General features: G+C 40.4%; 4 protein-coding genes across 4 annotated transcripts in view; 2 read left to right on the top strand and 2 right to left on the bottom strand.

Moving 5' to 3' along the window:
• LOC134656933 (sn-1-specific diacylglycerol lipase ABHD11-like) overlaps window positions 1-22,480 on the bottom strand; it is a 46,959-nt gene that overhangs the window by 4,125 nt on the left and 20,354 nt on the right. The window lies entirely within an intron of this gene.
• Window positions 1,669-7,607, bottom strand: LOC134656812 (T-complex protein 1 subunit zeta). Its single transcript, XM_063512337.1, has 6 exons — window positions 7,431-7,607; window positions 6,818-7,017; window positions 6,153-6,292; window positions 3,902-4,049; window positions 3,264-3,457; window positions 1,669-2,648 (listed from the first exon to the last, which is right to left on the bottom strand). The coding sequence occupies exons 1-6, from the start codon at window positions 7,565-7,567 to the stop codon at window positions 1,872-1,874; spliced, it is 1,596 nt and encodes a 531-aa protein (XP_063368407.1). The 5' UTR covers window positions 7,568-7,607; the 3' UTR covers window positions 1,669-1,871.
• On the top strand, window positions 8,175-11,192 carry LOC134656779 (protein unc-45 homolog B). Its single transcript, XM_063512303.1, has one exon. It carries the CDS (start codon window positions 8,336-8,338, stop codon window positions 11,174-11,176), a length of 2,841 nt encoding a protein of 946 aa, XP_063368373.1. The 5' UTR covers window positions 8,175-8,335; the 3' UTR covers window positions 11,177-11,192.
• Window positions 14,196-18,373, top strand: LOC134656726 (MOG interacting and ectopic P-granules protein 1-like). The gene is made up of 2 exons (XM_063512238.1): window positions 14,196-14,464; window positions 14,977-18,373. Exons 1-2 carry the CDS (start codon window positions 14,443-14,445, stop codon window positions 17,604-17,606), a joined length of 2,652 nt encoding a protein of 883 aa, XP_063368308.1. The 5' UTR covers window positions 14,196-14,442; the 3' UTR covers window positions 17,607-18,373.

Below are 22,480 nucleotides of genomic sequence, written 5' to 3'. Positions count from 1 at the left end.
TACCAAGGAATAATCTTTAAGATGTTTACTTATAGTGTTAAGAGGTGACGGGAATGCTGTTTGAACGTTTTAGTCACTGCTGGCTGGCTATATGACTTCCATTCCAACTATTCCAAGCAGGGTTACCAGTGTTTTACCATCAATAAACATTATGCGAAATTAATCTACTTCAGTTCCTAGAACATTCAGGTTGTAAAATCCGGAACTCACTGGAACCAAATTAAGTGTGGTAACCCTTCATTTAAGTGACTTAAATTTGACTCCCATTTGCGTTGCCAAATTATAAACCTGTCAATATTTGTACATTTTGGGCGCGCATCATAAAGTGTTACTAATGACTATAATTATTTTGACCACGAATTTACCTTATTATGTATAGTATAATATAAGTACAAATAAGATCATTTAAAGCTTTATTTACAAAAACCTCTTAAATATCATAATGTCAATGTGACTAGTCATCAGTTTTGATTCCCACAAGCAACTTGTGTTTTCTATTTTTTTATTATGTGGCACATCAGGTGATGTTAACTTTTTATTTGTATTTAAAAAATACGTATTTGTTGGGTACATGTAAGTAGCTATAACATAGTAATATTAAATGTGTTAATTAATGATAATTTTAGAACTGTTTGTTGTGTATAGATGTCACCATTCAATGTTAAAACCCAATGCGAGTAGGCTGTAGTTATGTTTTGATCTCTAATAATCTGATTTTGAAAACGGTAAATACTGTCAGAAAATGATTTCCATTTAGACTGTGTACGAACTCCGAGGCAAAATAGGATATCGGTAATGCACCTATCTGGTATTCAGAACTGTAATCTTGGTTCTGGATTTTATAAAACTATATGCAAAAAGGACATTAGCTAGAGCCTATAGTAAAGTAGGTGTAGGACCTGTAGGTACAGTCAAAATATTATGGGGAATATCGGAGGCAGTATTTACCTAATAAAAAAAAAGTATATCAGTTATTTTTAACAACACAAAAGTCATGTAATAAAGGGTTTTAATTAAGTCAATAAATACATAATTTATCATTTATCTTCAATGAGGTCTGGTTTTTTTTGCAGTCATTTTTCAAGAGGCATGGCCTATTGGTTATTTAATATTTTATTTCTCAATAGAATGATAAGATTTTTAATTAAGTACATCTAGAATAAGGAAAATCGATGTCTCTATTATATTTAATGGATAGGTGCAAACTGTTAACTATTCCTATAAACTGAATTGTGCATTTTACGACCACTTTATATAATATATTTTACAGTTCATACCTACATATGGTGCTATTTTACCGCACTAGTGCGATAATTAGCAGATTACGTAACTATGACGAAAATTCAAAGGGCCATATGTACTGTAAAACGTTGTTTTTGCACTTGTATCGTATTTACTATTACCAGGGCATAGATCATAGAATTACTATCTTTTATCCACGTACACCCTATTAAAAAGTATATCCAGTTGACTGATATTCAACAAGAGCTATAGCTATAAAATTCAATCTAACTACAAAATATAAAATTATTTAACTGTATGGACAATGGTACTATAGTTATTGCTACACATAAACAATAATTATATCACTATGTAAAATACACAGTGTACAATGTGTAGTGCTACCATATTTTCGGAGGATATACGAAAAAACAAAAAAAAACAAAATCAATGTTAGTTATATTTATTTTTAATATTAATACTTGTGAACAGCATTTATGCAAAAGTGAAAGAGTATAAGAATATATGTAGTAACATTAAATGCAATGTTATTTAAACCAAAATATTGTTGAACAAACTAAAATTATTCTCAATAAAGCGAAATCATTATTTTGAGACATTATTTTTACACCACAAAAAATAATTGGCGACTATCCCTTGAGGCTGCTCATGCCAGCTCTCATGATCTCGTCGACGAGGAGGAGGTTGCTGGCGATCACGGAGCACGAGTTCAGGATCTGCTTCTTGACAATGTAGTTGTCAACAATTCCAAGATCCATAGGCTTGATGGCCTCGCCGGTGCTCAGGTCCAAGCCAACCGGGTCGGGGCTCAAGCGCGACTCCTCTTGCAGTTTCACGATGGTATCTTGCGCGTCGTATCCGGAGTTGATCGCTAGAGTTTTGGGAATGATGAGTAACGCCTCCGCGTAAGCCTGGATGCCGAGACGGGCCTTTCCTTTAACAGTGTCTTTGAACTTCTGCAGTTCAACATTAGCTTTAATTTCAAAGGCTGCAGCGCCGGGGATGACCGCCTTGTCTTCAATAGTGTTGTTGATAGCTCGGAGACCGTCGCGGATAGCATCCTTGATTTGAGACAGCGTGTGCTTATTCGGTCCCTTGATGAGGATGGTGACGGATAGCGGGTTCTTGCACTCCTCGACGAAGGTGAACTTGTTTTCACCGAGGATGTGTTCGTAGACGAGCCCGGCGTAGCCAAGGTGTTCCTCCTGCAGGTCGTCGACGGAGTTCATGGCCTGGCCGCCGCACGCGAGCGCGAGGCGCTCCATGTTGCGGCGCTTGGCGCGGCGGAGCGCCACGATGCCCTCCTTGGCGAAGGCGTCGAGCGACAGCGGGTCCACGCCCTTCTGGTTGATGACGACGAACGTCTTGTCCGTGCCGTCGCATACTTTCTTCTTTAGGGCGATAATCTGTAAACAAAATATGGTATCCTTACGACGCTGATTTAACCTTTTAACCGCCAGACGGCGAAGTAATATGCCGTGCTCCCGACGCCGGGCGATCGCAATTATTTAAGCGAAATTGAACTTTACGGAGTCCCGCGTAAATCCCTATTACATTGGCGAAGTTGTCGGCTGTAGCCGTTGTTGGCGTCCGTGGCAAGACTTCGATGACGGCCACAGTCGACTGTAACTGTTAACCTTTTCAACGCTTTTCGTCCCATACTAAAATGTGGCTTATACGCCAAATGGTTGCAATATGAAGAGCGAAAATAAACCTTATCTGTCAGCAGGAAAATTGCTTTCACAGCGTCCGTCATAGCCTTTTTAGTGGCTGTTGGCGTCATGGGCACGACAGCACTCGACCACTTTAGTAGCTCTTGGCGTTGAAAAGGTTAATAAGGAGTTCCACTCGATCTACACATAGCTCTGGTAATTTTAGTCAGTGCATCCTGAAATGCCTAATATTAAAAGACAAAGGACTGCCGATTCCCGTCGTCTTTTACCTTGGCTATCGAAATCCAACAGCCCACTTTGCCTCTGCTAGCCGCCCAAACAATTTATAGTTTACAAAAGAAATGTAACCTTCTGGACCCTCTGGTCGATGAAGTCCCTCTCTGCGGCGACCAGCTTCTCGCGTTCCTCGGCCGACTTGTAGAAGAAGCCGGAGTTGACCTCGGTCTTCTCGTACTCCAGCGACACGTTGCAGGTGAGGATGTAGGCGTTCTCCACGCGCTTGGGCATGTCCGGGTGGCGCGCGCCGTGGTCTAACACGAGACCTGGAATAAATCACTTTGTGACTATCTGCTCATTCACTAAACCTTCAACACCCATGGGTCTAAATTTGCCAGCCCAAACACGACTCTGCGGATTATGATTGATTTTCGCATCAACTGTTTGGAAAAGCCAAAGTGCTTTTTCTTCTGGGTGGGTGAAGGTGATGTGAAAAGCACATGGTAGCAAAATTCTCTTAGCTGGGAAGTGAGGGGTTCAATTAATTTACGTGTCTACACAGGAGAATTATAACCCTTAACCCTAGGTGATAATCTTTAATAGGTGTATCACCTTAGTAAATCCACAAACCCAATGATTCACATTAAAAACTATCAGTTATTAACACCTATTTTTGTAGAGTACCACCAAACATAGGGTAGTTCACCGTATTAGAAGAAAAATAAAAGGTAACCTGTATAGTACAAAATGGATTATTTGGTTCATTTTACCTCTGACGAGTGTGGTCTCGGTGGCGGTCTTGTGCTGCATCTCCATGAGCTCCACCATGTGCAGGTCGACGGGCTTGCCGGGCGTGCGGATGGCCAGCACCGCGTCCACGCACGCGTCCGTCAACACTTCAGCGAGACTGGCGTGCACCTGGCAACATAAAGTTCTCTGCTTAATTAGTTTTGTTTTATTTTGTGTTTTCCCTGGTTGCCCTAAAAACCAGCGGCCATGGCCTAAGTATCTTAAGCCCCGTCTCCATATTGCGCGGCAAGCTATCGAACATTGGCTCGCGAGGCAGCCGCGCGTAATCGATACCGGGCTGGCTCGCGAGCTAACTCGATCATTCGCTCGCTCGAACGCGGCTCGCGACGAACCATTCATTGTCGGTGTTTCGGCGCGCGGCAAAGGAATGTTCGCGCGCAGTTGGGACGGATGTGTACATATTTCAGTTGGCTCGCGAGCGCGGCAGCAGACATGGATAATGAAAAGTGTCGTACTTTAATTAAATTATACGGAACTAAACAGTTTCTATGGAATAGTAAATGTAGTGATTATCGCAACAGATCATTAAGAAGTGATGCATGGAATTAATGCTTTTAAAAGTTCGTAATCTTTTGATGTCATTCTTGTGAAATTTTGTAATCAACTTCATATCTCATGTCTTCCATAAGTCTCACGTCTCACACCACCATGTAGTATTCTATTCATAAACATCTTTTTCATCCACCATCGAACTTTCCGTTTAGGTTTCTTGTGAATAATATGATAAATAACTAGTAGTTCGCCCCGAACTGAGAACTCGCGGTTCGCCAAAATGTAACATCATTATTTTAAAATTGTAAATTTAAAAACTATATTATAAATGTGTAAGCCGAGCACTTTCATTTGATACCAAACTCGACCATACTTTCTTGCAAAAAAATGACCAGAATAGCAAGACCCCTCACAAATAGCTTTTTAGCCTTCTAAGCTCTTCTAGCTCAATAACCCCTTGATCGAGCCTGCTCATAATTTAATGACTAAAATAGAATGCCCTCAACTACACGTTTACCCAATTTAATTTAAATTAGAAGAAATTTACTTAAGTTATTGTGTATCAAACTATCTTCTGATAGTTCAGCTTAAAAACATCGAAATGCCGGGACGTGCCCCTAGCCAGCCGTGTGCTCCAAGTTGAATGTAAGAACTTCACTTCGCTTCGCTCGCTCGTTCGATTATAAAAGCGGCAGCTGCACGACGACGTACGTCCACGGTTCCCGAGTACAAACTGATCGATCGTCGAATTCGTCGGATCGCCTGCCGCGCGAGGCCGCCGCGCTATAGTTAGGGTTGCCATACGTCCCGTATATACGGGACTGTCACCGTATTTAAGTATCACGTCCCGTATTTTTACTGGTCCCGTTTTTGTCCCGTATTTTGTCGACCGGTCTGGCCTAGTGGGTAGTGACCCTGCCTATGAAGAGTATGAAACCGATGGTCCCGGGTTCGAATCCTGGTAAGGGCATTTATTTGTATGGTGATACAGATATTTGTTCCTGCGTCATGGTTGTTTTCTATGTACCTATTGAAGTATTTTTATTTATATATTATATATATCGTTGTCCGAGTAGGGTACCCATAACACAAGCCTTCTTGAGCTTACCCCAGCTCCAGCGAAAGTTTCTGAGGCGCAATATGGCCCTAGAATACCACTGTCCCTTATCAGTTCCGACTAATTATGGCAACCCTAGCTATAGTTCAAGATGGCGCCGAACTAGGCTCGCGAGCCAAAATACAGGTTTGCCGCGGTCGAACACTGCTCGCGCGGCCGCCGCGCGTAATGGAGACGCGGCTTTAGTCGTCGGCATTATGCTGAGTGGCATATATTTTGCTGTTAGAATGTATTAGAAAAAGATGTATTATAGGTTTTATATGTTAAGTTTTATTTTTTACACGGCCAGTACAAGATTGTAGGTTAAATCAACTTTCAGTCATGCCAAAGTTACATTCCCTTAGGTCACTGTTATAACCCGGGTTTTATTGTATTTAAATCAACAAAACATTTTTATAATAGTTACAAACCCTTTCAATAAAGGGCCATCTACTAAGCATACTTGTATAAAGTGATACAATAGTTTTTGTAACTTCTAATATTGTCCCCTGGCTAACGGGACAAAATAATAACAAAAAATAGCTGCTCAATACTGTAGTAATGTGGTTTCTGGTACATGTGTGCAATCTGGATTATCCAGACCTTGCCTAATAGTTGCTTACCTTAGTCTTCAAGGATGTGCGGACAACATCCAGCAAGTTTTCACGCTTGATCTCAATGGGGACCTTCATGTTTTCTAAAATTTCCAGAGCCTTATTGCGAGCAACATCAAAACCTTCTGTTAGGATCCTAGGGTGGAGACCTGGAATGAAAAATATTAAGTGTGTACTAATTCTTGTAGCTTTGCTTTACATACTAGTTATGAAGTGAATCCAAATACTTGTACAGTGGAACCTGAACTATTATGTAAATTTTCAATATACTGTTGTTTTTATGTTATAAGGTCTGCTTGTCCTCACGTTTTGGTTATCCAAACTAGTATTGGTTAAACAGGTCTGAATAATCAAAGTTCTAATGTGGTACCTGGCAGTGTAGATGCAGAGCAATCATAAGCAACACATCATGTCATGAGACAAATCATCATCAGAGGATTCAGAGGGTCATAACTGATTTTGCTTGTGTAGCCACAACTATAGAAGTAAAATATTGGCCCCTTTAACAAATAAATATATTGTAATTACCTTACTAATTGTTTTTAATGATTTTGATGGACTCAGTTAACAATTATCAGCCATGTCACGTCGGTTTTTTTTGAGATGTGGTGCCTGTTACATCATCTACCCCAGTGGATCTAAGCATAAAAGATAATATAGAATAAATGCAATACCTTCACTAATATAAATGTCAGCTTGCTTCAACAGTTCCCCGATGAGCAGCACGGTGGATGTGGTGCCGTCGCCCGTAGCGTCGTCCTGTGCGGTCGAGGCGCGCGCAATCAGCGACGCTGTCGGGTGCTGGATCTGCATCTCGTGGAGCAGCACATTGCCATCCTTTGTGATCTTGATGTCTCCGGCGCCTGATACCAACCTGCAATTTTTTTTTTATAATTTTAACATCGGTTTTGAAACGTAACCCGTCATATGCTTTATTGCTTAAGCACTCATACGTGAACGAAAGTTTAAAACTGCTGCTTTAACTAATGAGTTTAACTTTTTAAAGACAGGCTGCACCCAGTTCATATTGATAGTGAATTTATATTGAAAGTAGTTGGTGTATGTATTGATACAAGATTGATTTTTTTAGTTAAAAAAACTTATATGTAAAATTTCACTGATCGTGCATAGTCAGCGGTTGGTCATATGATTTTTGTTTTCGCTTCAAATGTGACTGAAAGCGATTAAGCGCTGAGGCATCGATACAGTGAAAAACTAGAGATATAAAATTGTATATTAACTCAAAATGAAATAGGGAAAGTCTTCATTTATAATGGAATTACTTACATTTTCATTGTTCCCTTAGGGCCGAGGTTAGTTTTCATGACATCTTGGATACCTTTTGCGGCTGATATGTTTACGGCTAAAGCTTGGGCCGCCCTTGCGAATTCAGCTTTAGGATTTAACAAACTGATAGCAGCCATATCTGCAGTTATTAACTAAATACTTCAAAGAAATTCGGCAAAAGCAAAAGCACACGAGGATGAGCAGAACAAGACCACAGATTAACAAGACCACAGATTAATTATCAACACTCATCGAACGAATATGGAACGAACTGTGACTGGGAACGAAAACGAATGACTTGAGACGACAGGAGGTTGTATTATTATTTTAACAGTTTAATGTCAATGGATTATTTGAAAGGTTATAGTTTAATTTGGATTTAAGTTTTGATTGCTATTTTGTATATTAAAATTGCAACCTTCACAACTTGAAATAAAATAAATATTATAAATATTTTCTTGTGGTATCCCTAAATTGTCAGTTTTGACAGATTAGTCATGGCCGTGCGTTGAAATACTATGTCCGTGCAATACTTATACAAATGTTTATGTAAATCATGACAAGAATGGTTTTAAAAATAAAAATACACAAACAATATGTTTAATATTGCTAATAATTACGTTTGATCTTTAAATAGTTTACCAAAACAACATCGTTTACTAAGTAAAAATTAATTGGGTATTTGACATATTAAAAACAAGTTGGCATGAAGTTCCAGAACGTTCCTGAGTTGTAATACATACCGTCTTACTTCAGCCTACTTTACGTATATGGAGGAGAATAAAAATAAATTTCTATTTTAGTTGTGCATTTGCAATGTTCGCGAGTTTACCAGAATATTCCTTAATTAAACTTTAAAAGCGAGCTGGCGCAACGTACCGCAGTCATTACAGTGAAACGTAACAATGGGTGTACACAGCGAAGAAGCTGAAACTTACAAGAATAAGGGCAACGAGTCCTACAAAGCCGAAAACTACGAAGAGGCTATCGAATACTACAGCAAGGCGGTAGATTTATCCGAGAAAGACAGCCGGGACCACGCGACTTACCTAAAAAATCGTGCGGCCGCTTATCTCAAGACGAAGGAGTATGATAAGGTGGTGAAGGACTGCGATGAGGCTCTACGCATCGTGCCAGAAGATCCGAAAGCTTTGTTTCGAAGAGCGCAGGCGCTAGAAAGTTTAGAGAAGTTTGAAGAAGCATACAGAGATGCGAAAGCGGTGTTTACGGTGGAGCCGACGAACAAGGCGATTCAGCCCGTCCTCGCGCGGCTGCATGCCATAGTGCAGGAGCGCGCGCGCCAGGCCGCGCAGACCGGCAACAAAGTCGAACAGATGTTCAAACTGGTGTTCGATGTAGCGGAAGAAAAAGAAAAACGAGAGAAAGCCATGGCTAACTTGGTGGTGCTGGCAAAAGAAAACTCAGGTGCTAGTGTTATGTTCAACAATGGAGTGGTTCAGAAAATACAAAAGCTATTAAAGGTTGAGAAGAATCAAGACATCTATACAAATGCTATCCGGGTTATCAGTCAACTCTGCAAGGGCGATGTTGAGAGAACAAAAAACATTATAAAAATTGTGGGCATTCCATGGATCTTAGAGATAATTGACAGTAATGTCGAGGAGCGGGTGAGTGCAGCACAGTATTGTTTACAAGTGATTCTGAACACATTCACCGGCATGGACACCAAGAAGGACAGCAAGCCGGATACCAAAGTGTGTGAAGAATATAAGAGTGAAATTGACACGCTACTCAGCTGCTTGACATACTCCATCACTAACAGAGTCATTACTGGTGAAGCGAGAGATGCCATCATGGAGCTGATTATGAGGAACTGTCACTACACAGCAATTAACTGGGCTGAAAGATTTGTTGAAATAAAAGGCTTGGAACGACTATTAGAAGTGTGCAGTGAACTTGAAGAGTACAAATATGAATCAGCCATGACCATCACTAATTCCTCAAGAACCATTGCTGCTGCCTGCTTAGCAAGGATATATGAAAACATGTACTATGATGAAGCAAGAGAAAAGTTCAATAGTCATGTTGATGAATTTGTCAGGGACAAACTTCTTGCACCTGACCTGGAGTCAAAAGTCAGAGTGACAGTAGCTATCACATCACTACTCAGAGGGCCTCTTGATGTTGGCAATTACATTATTTCAAAGGAAGGCATCATGGAAATGATTTTGGTCATGGCCCAAACTGAGGACCCTCTTCAGCAAAAAGTGTCATGTGAATGTCTGATTGCTGCTGCTTCCAAGAAAGACAAAGCTAGAGCCATCATTGACAAAGGAGTAGACATACTTAAAAAACTATACCAGAGCAAGGATGATTCTGTCCGGGTCAGAGCCTTGGTGGGACTCTGCAAAATTGGCAGTTTTGGTGGAGATGATGCTTCTATCCGGCCATTTGCTGAAGGTTCAACTAAGAAGTTAGCAGAGGCTTGCAGAAGATTCCTAGTCAATCCTGCAAAAGACAAGGACATGAGGAAATGGGCTGCAGAAGGCCTGTCTTATCTTACTCTTGATGCAGATGTGAAGGAAAAGTTAGTGGAAGACAAACCTGCCCTACAATCTCTAATTGAATTGGCCAAAACTGGAGACCAATCATGCCTCTATGGTGTAGTCACTACCCTAGTCAACTTATGTAATGCTTATGACAAGCAGGAGCTCCTACCTGAAATGTTAGAATTAGCAAAGTTTGCCAAACATCATGTGCCAGAGCAACATGAATTAGATGACCAAGACTTTGTAAACAAAAGATTAACAATCTTAGCCAAAGCTGGAGTGACCACTGGCTTAGTAGCCCTTGCCAAAACAGAGAGTCACAACTCTAGGGAACTGATATCAAGAGTATTTAATGCTATCTGCAATCTGCAAGAATTGAGGGGCATTGTGGTGCAGCAGGGTGGAGCTAAAGTGTTGATACCAATGGCTTTGGAAGGCACTGACAAAGGGAAGAAACAGGCTTCTCAGGCTTTAGCAAGAATTGGGATCACCATCAATCCAGAAGTAGCTTTCCCTGGACAGAGAAATCTGGAAGTTATCAGACCCTTGGTGGCTCTACTTCATCCAGACTGCAGTGCTTTAGAGAACTTTGAGGCTCTGATGGCCCTTTGCAACTTGGCAGGAATGAATGAAACCACCAGGAACAGAATATTGAAGGAGGGAGGACTGGCTAAAATCGAACACTATTTGTATGAAGATCATGCAATGCTCATAAGGGCAGCCACACAGTGCATCTGTAATTTACTCCAATCTGAAGAAGTCCTCAAATCCTATGAAGGAAATAATGATAAAACGAAATATCTCTACATCTTGTGTCAAGAGGAAGATCAAGACACAGTTTTGGCTGCCGCTGGAGCATTGTGTATTCTTACTTCAGTGAGCAAGGTCTGCTGTAGGAAGCTTTTGGATGTAGGACCCTGGCTGGAGACACTAAAGTGCTTACTAGCCAATCCTATCCCTGAGATTCAGTACAGAGGCACCTACATAGTCCTGAATATTATAAATGGGGACAGTGACATCGCTGCCAGGATTTTTGAAACGGAAGTAATGGAAATCTTGATGGCCTTGACTAAAATAGAGAATCCAGAACAAACTAGGATTAAGGAATATGCTCAGAAGTGCTTGGATGCTGCAGAAAAGCTGGGCGTTATAAGGAAGCCTGACGAAAACTTTGGAAAAAAGCCGCCTATAGAAGAAATAGATGAGGAGGAGCCTGAGGATGAACCAGAAAAATAAATTTAACAGCATTATGTTAATTGGTATTGGAATAAAAAAACCTGAAAAATAATCAGAGCAATGTCGTGAATGCATAATTGCTCGTAATAAACTTGCAGGAGTTTTAAAAAACAGAAGTATTTAATATTTTGCCAATAAATTTATTCCAATAACTGGCTTGAAAATAGTTATATACATACCTACATATAATTGTTTATGTACTTAATAGTTGTCTAAGACATGTGTCATCCCAACTAGATAAAATAATGAAGAGATTAATTTTTGTATGGGTAGGATGATATGATATAGGGGTAAATAAAATTTGTACTATTTATATTATTGCAGTGTTTTACTATTCTACTAACCGTCATGCCATAATAGCATTTTATAAATTACTAGCGACCCGCCCCGGCTTCGCACGGGTTAACAAATTACAGATAAACCTTCCTCTTGAATCACTCTATCTATAAAAAAAACCGCATCAAAATCCGTTGTGTAGTTTTAAAGATCTAAGCATACATACAGACAGACAGCGGGAAGCGACTTTGTTTTATACTATGTAGTGATAGTGATAATAGGAACAAGTCCCTCATTCTGACTCGTTCGTATTTTATTTATTTATTAGGTAAATACTCTATAAATTACCTATTAATTATCATCCACCGTCAAGCCGGCGATTAGGTAATAACTTCGGCTGTATTTCGGTAAAAACATACTTACTAGGTATGATATTTTTCACATAGGTACTTAAAAATAGAAATAAATTACCCACGCCAAGGTCTTAATTTTTTTAAATCTCTCCAATGATAATTATACATAACATCTCTCTTAACTATATGAAACTATTACTTTTAAAGAAGTTTAAACACGCAACTTGGGCGCAGTGATGATATTACGAGGGCTGTTTGATAAGTACCCGTTTTCCAAATGTATTAATATCACGGACCGAAAATATGTATACAATCGTTTTAAGCCATTTTTCAGAGGTGGGAAAATTTAAAAAAAAACAGCATTCTTTTGTTTATTTCTCATTTGACAGCGATTCAGTGAAAGCGTGAACTTAAAATTGTGAAAATGGAGAAAGAGCAGTATCGGTCTGTAATTAGATTCTTGTTTTTGGAAGGAAAAACATGTGATGAAATAAAAGTAAGAATGCAAGCGGTTTACCATGAATGTGCTCCTTCTATGACAACCGTCAGATACTGGTTTAACGAGTTTAAGCGGGGGAGAACAACCGTCTTTGATGAGGATCGCCCAGGCCGCCCAATTGAGGTGACTACAGACGATATGGTTAAGAAAATTGAAAATATCGTTTTAGCCGACCGCCGAATTGAACTTCGAGAAATCGTTGATGCTGTAAATGTTCCAATCGAGCGGGTACAAAACATATTAGAAGAAAAATTGGGTATGAAGACAGTATCGGCGAGGTGGGTGCCGCGTTTACTCACGGAGGAGCAAAAACGGAACCGACTGACTACTTCGGAGCAGTGTTTGGCCGTGTTCAAACGTAACCCGAAGGAGTTTCTGCGTCGTTTCGTGACCGTAGACGAAACGTGGGTCACCACTACCCCCCGGAAATGAAAGGGCAGTCGAAGCAGTGGATTTTACCGGGTGAACCTGCGCGAAAGATAGCAAAAATCGTTCCATCGGCTGGAAAGGTCATGGCGACCGTTTTTTGGGATTCGCAGGGTATTATACATATTGAGTTCTTAGAAAAGGGGAAAACGATAACAGGGCAGTACTATGCCAATTTATTGGATGAATTTGACGCTGGGTTGAAGGACAAACGACCCCATTTAAAAAATAAAAAAGTACTGTCTCATCACGACAACGCACCAGCTCATTCGTCTAGAGTTGTGATGGCTAAATTAACACAATTACGCTACGCCCTATTGCCTTACCCCCCGTATTCTCCAGATTTGACCCCATGCGATTTATTTTTGTTTCCCAACCTGAAAAAATGGCTCGGTGGTAAGCGATTTGGATCAAATGACGAAGTCATTGCCGCCACAGAGGCCTATTTTAATGACTTTCCGAAATCATACTTTTTGGATGGTTTATTGAAGCTTGAATATAGGTGGAACAAGTGTATAGAGTTAAAAGGAGACTATGAAGAAAAATAAATGCATATAAACAAAAACAACTGATTATTTTTTTCATAAACGGGTACTTATCAAACAGCCCTCGTACTATTATTGCTCATTTATGAGGTATATAGATGTATTTATTTATGGATAATACCAATTAAGTTTTATTTATATAATAACAAATAAATTAGATTACGACTAAAGCTTAAATAACATATGAAATATAAACTATCTTATTAAAATAAACTAAAACTACAAACAAATTAAAATTAATACTAATTTCAATACAGCAGGTCCGCCTGTGGCATGGTGCCCATTACGCTGGCGGCGTTTCCTCGCTGAACTGCCAGGGCCCGACAGAGCCCTCACAAAGGCCTGCATGTCGGCTGACCAAGGGCCCAGTGTTTCTGCTGCGAGCGCCGCAAACTCGTAGTCCTTAAGTAAGGACGAGTATTTGCGGCGCTTGAGAACCTGGGCCTGGTCAGACGCACCGCCGGCCTGGTTGCGGGTCGCCTGGATATGGGACTGTGCGAAGGTATCTACGCACGTTGCGTCCCACACCAGGGCCCTACCTAGTTTCCACGGCACCAATGTTGCCCCGTCGGGGCGCTTGCCATCGTCTCTCGCCATGCCCTCATTTATTGTTTATAAAATTTAGATGAAACTATTTGATAAACTAAACGTAATTTACTAATCATATTAGCCTTTTTGGCATAAGTATATGTGAGTAATTATGATAAAAGAGTCAAAATTAGTAATTACTTCCATATGAACTAATTTTAAACTTTAGCGCTTTTTTTACTGTGCGCGCTACCCGAATACCGCGTCTTTCCCCCTCCACCTCTCATATTCCTCTCCATTCTCCCATTCCTAAGCTCATTTTTTTTTAACAGAAGGTCTTTTATGTGGATGATGTGGTCGGTAATATTTGGAAGGCTAGGATATTTGTGCAACAGAATAATGGCAAATCGAACATAGTTACAGATTACGTGAAACAGTATTTTTAATGTAATAGATTACGTTATTTTGTTTAATAGTTCATCCAAACTTGATCAAGTTAAAAAACCGTTACTTGTATTCGGAACGCAGAGAACGCGTCTTGTTTAAAAACCTCTTAAAATGACAGCTTGATTTGGTTTGGTTTCCGCTACTGTGCTATTGTGCTATTTTTTTGGTTTTCGGTAATAAAATCGCAAGATTATGTCGATATCTACTGCTACAGGTAATAATTAAATGTGTTTACATATTCCTGAAAGTTATTTTTGTATGATTTTTCATTATTTGCTCCTGAATAGTAAAAATAATAATTGGGAAGAAATGCCATGGAACCCCATATGGCGGTGCCCGCACCACATGATTTGGTGACGCTATTTGTTAAATATAATATTTTTCTTTCAATCTGATGTACTTTATGGCCCCGGGGATGCGAACAAATGTAGGTTAAGGGTGCTCAAGTTTAATGGTTATGTTTCGATTTCTTACGTACTTTCCAGCGGTTTAGCTTTTTTTTTAAGTCGTCGCACGGCGACCTCTCGTCAAGACGGTCAAGTTCGTGATATGACCTACTTAATATGTTAAAATACGTAGTAATAATGCTTAATTAAATAACTATCCAATCAGGCTACTGTGAAACAGCTGATTTTAATTAAGTATATGCAAATCTATGTTTTTACTTGTAATTAATTGTTAAAATGAATTCATCTTCATCTTAAACAGAAGTTTCCTTATTTACAGATGACCGCACAGAAGGTGATGATGATACTTCACAAGGAAGCCACCCAAAACAAGACAGCAGTGATTCTGAGAATGAAAATGAAGAAAATGAAAATGAACCCCAGGAGCAGAATGGAGTATGCCCCAGCCCAGAAGTTCATGAAATCACCAGTGATGATGATGATGACTGCATGGTTACTAATGAAGACAACGGAGAAAATGAAGATGACGAGTCATCCAATTCGAGTACAGACTCAAATGACAGCTCAAGTGATTCCCAGGACAGTAACAAAGCTATGGAAGAAAAAGAGAATGAAACAAAAATTGAAAATGGTGATGATGAATCTGATATAGAAGAAGTCTCCATTGAGGATCCTCTCAATCAAGCACAGAACAAAACCAAACCTATAGTGATCAGTGACACAAAAAGTCTGGTTGAACTGGCCGCTAAACAAAACAGACCAAATGATGCGGAACAAAAAGAACCAACAGTTGTTATCATTGATACTAATTCAATCTTGTCTGGAAAAAGTGCCACACCTGCTCAAACAAAGCCCCCTTCTACCTTGGCCATGGATGCCCAGAACTTGTGCCAAAGCATTGCGGCTCGAGGAACTACAATCACCCCAGTTAGCTGCAAAAGCAGTAGTACGACAAATACCCCATCCACTCAAAATGCTACTCCCACCCCACAACCTAACATACTGCCTTCCCTAACAGATGACATGTTTGTAGTGGAGGCCCCTTCATTCATTGTACCATATGTATATGAAAAACCATCAATTCAACCATTTAGAGAATTTGTAGACAAGCTTGGTAAAGAGCTAGAAGAGATCAAACTGAAAGAGGAACAGGAGAAAGCAAAGAAAAAAGAAGCGGAAAAGGAAAGAAAAGAAAAAGAGAGACAAGAAAGAATAGAGCGGGGTGAAGAAGTTTCCGAAGAGGAAAGTCAGGAATCCCAGAGTGCTGAAGAAGAACCTCCTAAGGAAAAGAAAGAAAAGAAACAGAAACGAAAACGTGAAGATGATGATGACTCATGGGATGGTGAGTCATCTGACTCAGAAATGAGTGATGATGACACCATAGTCATTAAAAATAAAGATGATCCCATAGCCGAAGTCAATGATGCAATGGGATTAACAGCAAAAGGACTGTCTGGTAAAAAAGACAGCTACTTTGATTGCACTCTAGGTCAGTTCTTCATCAACATTGGACTGAACCTAGTCCAAGAGTATGTACAAACTGACCTCCTGAAGCAACAGAATCGTAAACTTTACAAAGAGAAAAAGTCCGGACGAAGTACAAAAGCTACAGAATCCGCTATCACCTCACTCACTCAAAATCTAGAATTTAGTAAGAAAACTAATGCTCCCTTTGCACTTAAACAGATTAGATGTGAATTTTGTAGTTTTAAGACAGAATCTATGCTCGTTATGTCACACCACATGGAAGCACCTCACATGAAGAACAATATTTACAAGTGCAACACTTGCGCGTTCGAGATTCGCAGTCCTCACGACATTTTGTTCCATATGGAGGCCGAGCATAATATACGTGGGCGGCTAGAACGCGCGCCCGCCTACCAGCAGTGCGCCAACTGCCACTTCGAGGACAACAGCAAGACCAAGCTGGCGCGGCATCTCATCGCCTGCGCCAAGAAATTCAAGCCAGAGTTCAACCTCGGACCCCCATTAGAATGGGAGCCTCCTGCGAAAATACCCAAGCTGCGAGCGCGGAACAACGTAGGGTCTGCTTACCCGACGAACGTAAATAGAGTGCAGGCCGGGAACAGCATCATGGGCAGACCGCCACTAGTGGGTGGTCCAGGGCTAGCACAAATGCCAACTCTGGGCCGACCGCGCGGCCGCCCGCCGCTGGCCGGCGCGCGCGGCGCCCCGCTGCCCGGCGCGCCCCTCATCCGCGGCGGCGTCATGATCATGCACAACCAACCCTCGACCATCGCCACCATCTCCAACTATCCCATCGGAAACAATCAAGTCAACAACTCCACCCCCAAAATATCCATCACCCCGCTCCCTCGCGCGCCGCAGCCCTCGTCCTCGGCCGCCCCCAACTCGAAGGCGACTTTCGTAATTTGTGAGATTTGCGATGGCTACATCAAAGACTTGGAGCAGCTGAGGAACCACATGCAGTGGATCCACAAAGTGAAAATCCATCCTAAGATGATTTATAACCGACCACCTCTGAACTGCCAGAAGTGTCAGTTCAGGTTTTTCACGGACCAGGGTCTGGAGCGGCACTTGCTGGGCTCGCACGGGCTGGTGACCAGCTCGATGCAGGAGGCCGCCAACAAGGGCAAGGACGCGGGCCGCTGCCCCGTCTGCGGGCGCGTGTACCAGTGGAAACTGCTCAGCCACGTGGCCCGCGACCACAACATGGCGCTCAAACCTGCCCACCTATCTTACAAGTGCACGGTCTGCACTGCTACATTCGGGATGTACAAGCAGTTTGAAAACCACGTGTATTCGGCTCACAGTGTGGTCGCCAAGCGCGTTATGGACAAGAGCAAAGCGCCCCCGCCGGCGGCCAACTCTGACCCACTCCTGAAGCCACTGAAGATCAGTGACGAGATAACGATCATCCCGCAGCCGGCCAAGTCGAGCGTGACCATCACCGCCAAGGGGAAATAGCGGGCGGACCGGCGGACCTGCCTCTCTTTTACCAACTCAGCAGTATTGTGTACATAGACCTAAACCTCTGCACTCTAACGCGTCCAATAGTGACCATTTAGTTTATGAAGTGTGAATGCTATTTTGAAAAGCCTCCCGATATAAGCTGTAAATTCAGTGTATAATACAAGGATACAATTATTACATAGTAGAAGGTATAGGTATATTTTGTGACTATGTAAAATAGCTTCTTGTTTCCAATACTTGTGACTCATTGTGGCCCTGTGGGCGCAGTGGCATAACAGATCTGCCTGTATACAGTGATTTAGTAGTCGGGTATGTAAGCGTGTGAATGCAGTTTCGCGTGTGCCTCAGAAAGTGATCCTATTTATTTATGGAATTGCTGTTAAAACGACTATTGTAAGCCTAGTTTAATTTAATGTGACCATGGTTCAATTTGGCATTGGATCTATTGTAAAATATTTATTTTAAGTATGTTTCACTATGTATGTACAATATAATCATGAATCGTTATTATAGATTAGTTAAGGTAGAGTGTAATCTTAGATTAAGTACAATAATATTTCAACACAAATCCCGTCTCTTTCAAAATTACAAATCGAGTTAGACACAGACTCACAATACACATTGGATCTTCTTATTTATTTCTGATCTCAGATTAACAGACTGGACTGGAGTGTTGATTTGGTAAAAGTTTACTAAATTGTTAATGTACTTATAGAACTGAAAATAATGTATTTTTTTTATTTAATAAAAATACCATTGTATTTGAGTATCTTTTAAATCATATATAATTATAAATATAGTAAGAAAATCCTAAAAGGATTCATATTAGCATACTAACGCCCATAGTCATAGTTCAACCTTAAGTACAACATTGTATGGAGGTTGACCTCCACTGGTTGCTAGGGGATAGCGCGCGAAAAATGCACATGGCGCGCCTTCAAATGGCGCGTATCATGGAAAGCTCGACGAGATGGCGGCTTCGGCAAGACGCCGAGTCGTGGCAGCCAGGGGGGGAGGTATTATTATTATCATGCCTGGGAGCCGAGTCGGCCCGACAGGGGGCGCCACTGGATGCCTGTACCTAACGTCCAAACTCCAAAAGGTACTAACTCCATGGAAGATCCCATATCAGATACGACGTTTTATAATGCCAAGGTAGCTTACGACGTAACTTACAGCAACTTGTATTTACGTTATATACATAGGTACTTGTATCTACACATTTTGGTTGTAGCTGTTACATAACGAGTTCGCTCGTAGCTACTTAGTATATTTCAAAATGGGTATTTAGGTGGAGTCGTCGATAGATATTCCATATCAGTTACAAAAGTATACCAATAACGATTCGTCGTGCACGATTCACGCATCGCACTTTAGGATTTCGACCAGGCAATATAAAAAATGTAACTAAATGAAAATATCGAGTTAGAATTGACCAGCAATGCAGTCTGAATTACCTACACGTAAAGGTAAAAGTTTCATCGCTTTGAGACGCCTGCATTATTTTAATAGCAACGCGTCGCGAATACCTATGACAGAGATAAGGCGCTTTAATATTTATACTTGTTACAGTATAAATAAATGTCGTAATTCTTTCTAATTACAAACTTCAACGTGATTCTGATTCCAAAAACACCAATAAATCAAGACAGTTGGAAATTACGTAGTGATTACTTTATTAAATTACTGTTACCTACCTAAAATACTTTTTTTTGTTACTTACATGAAATTTAGAGAAATGCAATATGTTGACTTTTAACTGCGTGTTTACAGGTTGTTGTCGATCTAAGATCATAGATTAGTATATGTTATTACTGATTAAGATCACTTTCGATTCTTTAGAACCTTGTCGTTGTAAGAGCTCTTCTGATGTTAAGAAACCCATTCTTAAGAAAATTGATTAAGAGTATATCAATACGCTTATCTTAATATTAATATTTAAATATGAGAAAACCGGAGCAGCTAGCATTGTATTAACAATGTATGGTTAATTGTACCGCGTCACGTAGGACCCCCTACCTGCAGTTAATGCGCTAGGCAACTCAAATCATATTATACTAGGTATACAGTTGCATACTCTCTCTCTCTCTCTCTCTCTTCCAAGCTATATATAGGTACCACATGGTGATGTGGTCAGAGCGCCTACCGCGAACCACGTTCGACGTGTTGCCTCTCTGTCGCACTTGTAAATTCGTACGTAAGTATGACATGGAGGTATCACGTCGAACGTGGTTCGCGGTAGGCCCTGTCGTCTCCTCCTTACGTGGCCATACCATCGCAGCCTACTCTCCTGCTGCTGCATTTTGTCGGCGATGTCACTATTGTCACGCACGCCTCGCTGTAGGCTGCCTCGCGAAATTTCCCTTCGTGCCTACATTTTTTAAATTTGCCGCTTTTTTGTTTTGTCTGTGTTGAACCCTAAACGAAAGGACGATATCGATATATCGATTGATCGACGACGGTTACTTGGCTTAAAGACCGACTAGAATTGCTTTAGGCTAATAATAGCTTGGCTAAAGATATGATACCTGTGTCCTTTTTTTAGGTATCGGCAAAATGGGGCCCTAAACAAGAAGACTTTGAGGCTCTAAAAATGTGCTTTAATTGGCCATTTAAGCGTTGCAATTAAGGTCACAGCTTCTTTAGATAATGTTTTATCAGTTTCGCTCAAAAATCGGTAATAGAAAATTTAAATTTCGTGCCTTTTTTTACTGACAAGATTTGGTTGACCAGCTATATATATAATCTAGTCTACGCACCCAGGTGACAATGCAATTCAGTATGAATTCAGTACATAAAAAAATAATGTAATTTGAAAAATGGATTTCTAAATATTCTCCTCTAATCTATTATTTAAAAATTCCCGCCAATGTAAATTTCGACAATCCATTCACTCGCTTTAACTTCATTCATTAACATAGAGGTTAAGTAATTAAGATGGGTTTTCCTAGGATAGCGGTGCCGTCATATATAGTGTGTCAAAGGACTGTTCCATTTCAAACATAGACAGAGATTCATACTATCTTTGTCTTACACTAGTACTAGCACCCAAAAGAAAAGGATGAGTATAGTTTTTTGGTTCCTATTTACTGACAAGATTTGGTTGACCAGCTATAGCGGCCGTCTCGGCGTCTCCATACTAAATAATACGGCTAAATATGGATCTCGTAGTATTTGTATGGAGACGGCCGCTATATGACGGCACCGCTATCGGAGGAAACCAGAGGGCCTACCGCGAACCACGTTCGACGTGTTACCGCCCTGTCACACTTACGTACGAATTTACAAGTGCGACAGAGAGGCAACACGTCGAACGTGGTTCGCGGTAGGCGCTCAAAGCTTTAGAGGTACAATAGTATAGAGATGAAATGGTAGAGCCGGGGATGGATGACCGAACGAGATGCTCTTATGGAACTAGGAGTAGCAGAGAAAGCGTTATTGTTTGTCCTTGTCACAGTCTCTTTTTTTTTTGTTTGTATGGTTTTTGGTGGGTAGCAATGAATCCGACTAAATTACGTAGGTTGTTCCTTATTTATTTTTAGTATGTTGTTAGGAATCTTTTTAATTTGTCGCATTGTGTATGTTCTGTCCCTCACGGGCGCACGCGTATAGCACATCTATAGAAAATATACTAGATCTATGGTTTTGACATAATGACTTCATTCCATTCTTTTCAATCATTCATTTCATTTTATATTCTTCGTGTTCTTTGGCTGGCGCACCGAGTTTGCACAGGTGAGTTGTACATTATTTTACTAATTTTAATATATTGTGATTAAAGAAAAAGTTATACAATAAATTATTAATTTATTAAGTAATTCCAAGAAGTAGTAACGTTTACCAGGTATATATTTATTAATATTAGCTTAATCTTCATTGTAAGCTACAAACCACGTGCCAAATTCGGCACGTGCTAACCCTATTTAAATTTTGAGAGAATTTCGACGATGAGAGATAAGTCGTATTCTTAACGTTTTCGATAACTATGATTATTTAAATGCTTACGATAAGCGTTTTTGCAGCAGCTAGTAGATAAGATTAGGAAGTTAAACAGCTCTGTAAATAGTATCGATCGGCTCCAAAAATGCTTCTGCATGTTTATTTAGGCGTGTTTACTTTAAAACTTTTTCAATTCCCTCTTGAAACCTGATATCTACACTACCTACTTAGGGCCACTTGCATCGTTCACTAACCCGGGGTTAATAGGTTAAACCTGGAGTTACCATGGTTACCAGTACAATTTGATACTGAGTTAACAGTTTGACGGGCTAACCCGTGTTAGTGAACGGTGCAAGTGGCGCTTAGTAAACTAAACTAATATAACCTAAAAAATGGCATAGGTAATTTTGAGATCAACAGTTTAACATAACCTACAAAAATGCACATAATTGCACATACAATTGTGTATGTGCATATATGTATTATATAGTTTTCTTATACATAACTAGCCCGCCCCGGCTTCGCACGGGTTAACAACTTATACATAAACCTTCCTCTTGAATCACTATCTATTAAAAAAAACCGCAACAAAATCCGTTGCGTAGTTTTAAAGATCTAAGCATACAGACAGACAGGGGGAAGCGACTTTGTTTTATACTATGTAGTGATGATAATGATGAAATAACACAAGAGCCAAAATGTGTTATATGATGAACACGTGATTTTAAATGATAGGCCTGACACAATTTGGAATGTAATTTAAAAATATGTTACTTTGATGTGAAGCTAATACTGTTCATTATTTTTATTTCTAGAACAGCCATGCCGCTGCTGCTGCTTTCAGACATTCATAGGTATGTTTTTTTATATTGAACTTGTGAAAAAAAAAGTTGTCTGTAGTTCCCTCATAACAGATATAGCTGTTCATG

This window comes from Cydia amplana, chromosome 19 (genome assembly GCF_948474715.1).
Source record: "Cydia amplana chromosome 19, ilCydAmpl1.1, whole genome shotgun sequence".
NCBI classification, from domain to species: Eukaryota; Metazoa; Arthropoda; class Insecta; order Lepidoptera; family Tortricidae; genus Cydia; species Cydia amplana.
This window is presented reverse-complemented; position numbering and strand designations above follow the sequence as displayed.